Genomic DNA, 4,792 nt, shown 5'->3' with positions numbered 1-4,792 from the left:
GATTTTATCTCGATGGCTTTTTATAATTTTTTGTTCTTTTGGAAAGGAATTGAGGAAGAAAGAACGACAGGGGGATTTCAGAATTGTTGTACCGATGGGTTATTGTTAGTATGTATGGTTGTAGTTGTATCTCTCGGTGTTAGGATGGTTGTTGTTTTACTTGTTAGTGTTAAGGAGGATGGTTCGGTGTAAGGATGGTTGTTGTTTTACTTGTTAGTGTTAAGGAGGATGGTTCGGTGATAGTATGGTCGTATAGTGTTGTGAATGGTAACCCTTTTTCCTCCTGCACAACTCTCTCTCTCTCTCTCCCTCCCTCTCTCTCTCTCTCTCTCTCTCTCTCTCTCTCTCTCTCTCTCTCTCTCTCTCTCTCTCTCTCTCTCTCTCTCTCTCTCTCTCTCTCTCTCTCTCTCTCTCTCTCTCCTCTCTCTCCTCTCTCTCTCTCTCTCTCTCTCTCTCTCTCTCTCTCTCTCTCTCCTCTCTCTCTCTCTCTCTCTCTCTCTCTCTCTCTCTCTCTCTCTCTCTCTCTCTCTCCTCTCCCTCTCTCCCTCCTCTCCTCTCCTCTCTCTCTCTCCCTCTCCCTCTCCCTCTCCCTCTCCCTCTCCCTCTCCCTCTCCCTCTCCCTCTCCCTCTCTCTCTCTCTCGCTCTCTCGCTCTCTCGCTCTCTCCCTCCCTCCCTCCCTCCCTCCCTCCCCCCACCCCACCCCCCCGGTCCTAAATCCTTCACTGGAGTCCATGCTGCTTTAAGACTGCAGTGAAATTTCTCTCCTGTACGTGACGCAGGCTCTCTTCTCTTCTCTTTCGGGAGGAACAAAGTGTTGAGAAACGGAGGTGAAAGTCCGCGGAATCGAACAGCCGGTCACGTGACACGCATCCTTATAGGGACGGGGGTTGGGCGAGAGGGAAGGAAGGAGACGGGGAGAGGATTGGGAAAGCCGTTGAAGAAGATGGGTAATAAGAGAGAGACAAAGAAAAAAAGAAACTACGGAGGAAGGAGGACGAAGAAGAAGGAGGAGGAGGAGGAGGAGGAGGAGGAGGAAGGAGAAGGAGAAAGCCTAGAAGAAGAAGAAAAAGAAGAAGGAGGAGGAGGAGGAGGAGGAGGAGAAAGCCTAGAAGAAGAAGAAAAAGAAGGAGGAGGAGAAAAAGAAGAAGAAGAAATAGAAGAAGAAGAAGAAAGCCTTGGAACAAGCCGGGAAAGACAGACAAAGAAATAAAAAAAATGCTTACGATTATTTCCATGAAATCCACCTGCGGGTTTCTCGTCTTCTCCTCCTCTGTTGCCTTGCAGCTTCTCTGGCCTCAGAGGATTTGCATAAACCTAAATATTCTAAGCAGGGAGAGGGAGGAGGAGGAGAGAAAATTACCGCGGTTGAAAAACACATTCAAGTAGTTCCAAAAAGGCCGAGTTAAAAAGAGAGTGAGAGAGAGAGAGAGAGCGGGCCCACAGAGAGAATAATAATGACTATTGCTTTATTAGCTTTGAAGTCCCAGAGGGTGGAGATGAGTCGGACCTTCTCACGCTTCTTCAGACAGGTTCTACTGAGTGAAAGTCACCTGGCCTTCCTACCTACACTGCACCCTACCCTCCTTCGACTGCACTGCGTCTTTCCAGGGAGGGGGGGAGGGGGGAGGGAAGGGAAGGGGGGGAAGAGGGGGGTGGGTGCGCGCTTGGTGCCTCAGAACCCATCTGTGATATCTTTCCCATTTGGTTCTATTATCGTACGGTGATTATCTATTGTCTAGCTCGATTCTCCTGTGCATGATTTGCAGTAGCTTAGATTCGATTGCACGTACCGCGTCGTAAACAGAATGAACAAAGATAAAAAATAAATAGAAATTCAAAGGAAGAAAAGTAATAATGATAGAAAAAAATCTCGGTGCAACTGAAAGAACCTGTTTGACTATAAACCTATTACTGTTCCCTGCCTGGGCGGTGAAGAAGGCATACAAGCTAGCATTATGGAGCCTCAGGAGCCCTGCAGCACAACCAGCACGTCACGTTCCTGCATAAAGTAACACTCAAGATACATCAGGTTAACATTCTTAAGCCACTGAGAAGACTTACCGTACCTGATTGACTCTTCTTGCAACTAGGAATATGCAGGAGGCGTTGGGAAGTGGGATTGGCTGGCCGGAGGAAAAGGAGGCAGGAGGGTCGTCGTGGGTTACGTGGGTCGTTTCTTTGTGGTGGTTCCTTGGTCGTCGGTCATGACATACGCTTCTTCTTCTCGTTCTCGTTCAGTTTTTTTTTTTTTTTTTTTTTTTTTCTTAACGATGGTAATCCTAGCGGGGGATGGAGGGGTGAGGGTGGGGGTAGGGGGTCCTTCGTGTAAAACTGAAGGGAGTTTGGGAGGCTATTTCGTTGTTGTTTCGCCTATTTGAGTGTAAATGATGTGACTAGCTTTGTATAAGAGAAAAAAAAAACAATGTATTGAGGCTTTTGTTTTAGGAGGGGGGAAATATAGATCATTTTATGTAAATTTTAAGAATTTGGAGAATCAGTCACACACACACACACACACACATACACACACGCACACAATCATTAGCCAAGTTGTTTCAAGGTTCTTCATTGCACGAAAAATCCCAGTGCAGATGCAATTTTTATCAAAAACGATACTAACGTCCCATTGTTATTATTTTCTCACTCAGACTTCTTTCCAGGTGTAAACACCTAGTTTCTGGTTACTAGCAACTAGTTTCCGAGAAAATGTTTCCCAAACATACAGAGAATGATCTGTTTCTTTCCAGAGTGTCGGTTCAGGTGTAAGTACCTAGTTTCTAGTTACTAGCAACTAGTTTCCGAGATAGAGTTTCCCAAACATATCGAGAATAATCTTTTTTTCTTCATTTCCAGAGTGTCGGTTCAGGTGTAAGTAACTAGTTTCTAGTTACTAGCAACTAGTTTCCGAGATAGACTTTCCCAAACATACCGAGAATGACTTTTTTTTCTAGTGTCGATTCATGTGTAAGTAACTAGTTTCTAGTTGCTAGCAACATTTCCGAGATAGTTTCCCAAACATACCGAGAATTAACTTCTTTTTTTCTTCATTTCCAGAGTGTCGGCCGTGTTCTGAGGACGAGATGCTGCGTCTCTACTGCTCGGGAGACTTCGTGGCACGAGGCAGCATCGAACGAGTGGAGGACAACTCAGAGCTCTCCACGACCACCATCACCATCCGCGCCTCGAAGCTCTTCCAGCAGACGTCTCCGGTCTTCAGGCACTCCCACGCCCACGATGCCAAGAAGGCGTGGGACGGCACTAACGACATCAGCAACAGCATTCGACTGGGCGGCGTGGCGGAATACACAGGTCGCGTCGACGTCCCTATCCAGTGCGGTGCGCGGGCGGGCGAAGGGGAGTTTCTGGTGATGGGCGTGATGAGGCTTGGGAAACCCATCCTCAGGTGTGCGCCCAGACACGCCGAGTGGGTGAAGATCGCCAAAGCCGCCCGTGCCAATGCCCAGTGTGTTCTAGAGACGTGAGATTTTGTGCAATTCCGAAGACGCTAAAGGCGTGGTGGAGGACAATCACGGTGTTCTTAATGTAGTCTTTAAGTGGACGTGATCAAGTGACAAGTGACAAGTGACACTCGGAAATGAGTAACTAAAAGCTCAATTGATATAGTGATCTACTTGAAAGGAGAAGATACTTTTACACACACACAAAAAAAAAGTTTCTCTTGGTGCAATAATAGTAGGCATTGCAAATGGTGAATTTGCAATGCTACAAGCAACTTTTTGCTCCCAGTGTACATATTCTGAACTTCCAGGGGAGTTAAGTTCACAGATTTAAGGGAAAGAAAGATTGTAAAGTGTGATGGTCAGGTGTCCTACGATTACACACAAAACCACACTAGAGTCCTAAACACAACTAATGTAAATATGAATTTTATGAATGAAAAGTCCACACGGGAACCTTTCATTCATTAAAAGGATTCGTGTGATCCTTTCATGAATGAAAAGGGCCAAACGGAATCCTCTGACGACTTAAAAGGCCACGATGATATCCTTTCATGAATTAAAAGGCCACACAGGATCTTCTTTTATGAAATGAAAGGCCACATGTGATACTTTCTATGGAGTAAAAGGCCACTATGATATCCTTCCATGAATTAAAAGGCCACACAGGATTTTTTTTAATAAAATGAAAGGCCACATGTGATACTTTCTATGGAGTAAAAGGCCACACGGAGCCCCTTCCATGAATTAAAAGGCCACATGCTATCCTTTCTTCTCCAGCTTCAAAGCCCAAAGCACTCATCCGCTCTGGCAACTATGCAATGGATTTCGGTTGTAACCAGATCTGGTTGTAACAATATAAAGTGCCATAGATAGCACCTAAGCTCAGACATTGGTCATGAAGTGGCTGTTTGAATATGTGTTTTTTTATTATTATTATTCGTCTGTGATTTAGTAGTAACTGAAAAGTCATGGACTGATTTTAGACAAAATTCAGATTATCAAATGTTCATCCTTACAAAAAAACAACTCATATACGCAATTTGATATGTATTTTAACATGTTGATCAATCCTCAGAATAATATTTCTAATTGTTTTTCTTTCGGAATATTAATATCACCGTATCGAAATGTAATTTGATTATGTCATTCCTTTTGACATTATAGAAAACAATCATAAAGATAACATGTCGACCGCTCAGCCATGGTGTGTTTGCAATATATTGCAGCAGCAGCTCTGCTTGTGTACAAAGCTTAGTATAGTTCCTGCAGACTTCTGGAGGAAAAATCATCTATCATAGAAGGTCATAAGAAAACACTAGAGGTCCTAAGT

General features: G+C 44.5%; 1 protein-coding gene across 1 annotated transcript in view; it reads left to right on the top strand.

Annotated features, from left to right (window-relative positions):
- Positions 1 to 4,488, top strand: part of LOC122254061 (meteorin-like protein) — a 42,494-nt gene extending 38,006 nt beyond the window's left edge. The window contains exon 3 of the mRNA XM_043017539.2: positions 3,056 to 4,488. Within this exon, the coding sequence (XP_042873473.2) occupies positions 3,056 to 3,483 (428 nt within the window). The 3' untranslated portion in view covers positions 3,484 to 4,488. The remainder of the gene's footprint in view (positions 1 to 3,055) is intronic.
- The last annotated feature ends 304 nt before the right edge of the window (positions 4,489 to 4,792 follow it).

The sequence above is a fragment of the Penaeus japonicus genome, unplaced genomic scaffold (genome assembly GCF_977035675.1).
Source record: "Penaeus japonicus unplaced genomic scaffold, GWHDUDI00000001_assembly GWHDUDI00000041, whole genome shotgun sequence".
NCBI lineage: Eukaryota > Metazoa > Arthropoda > Malacostraca > Decapoda > Penaeidae > Penaeus > Penaeus japonicus.
This window is presented reverse-complemented; position numbering and strand designations above follow the sequence as displayed.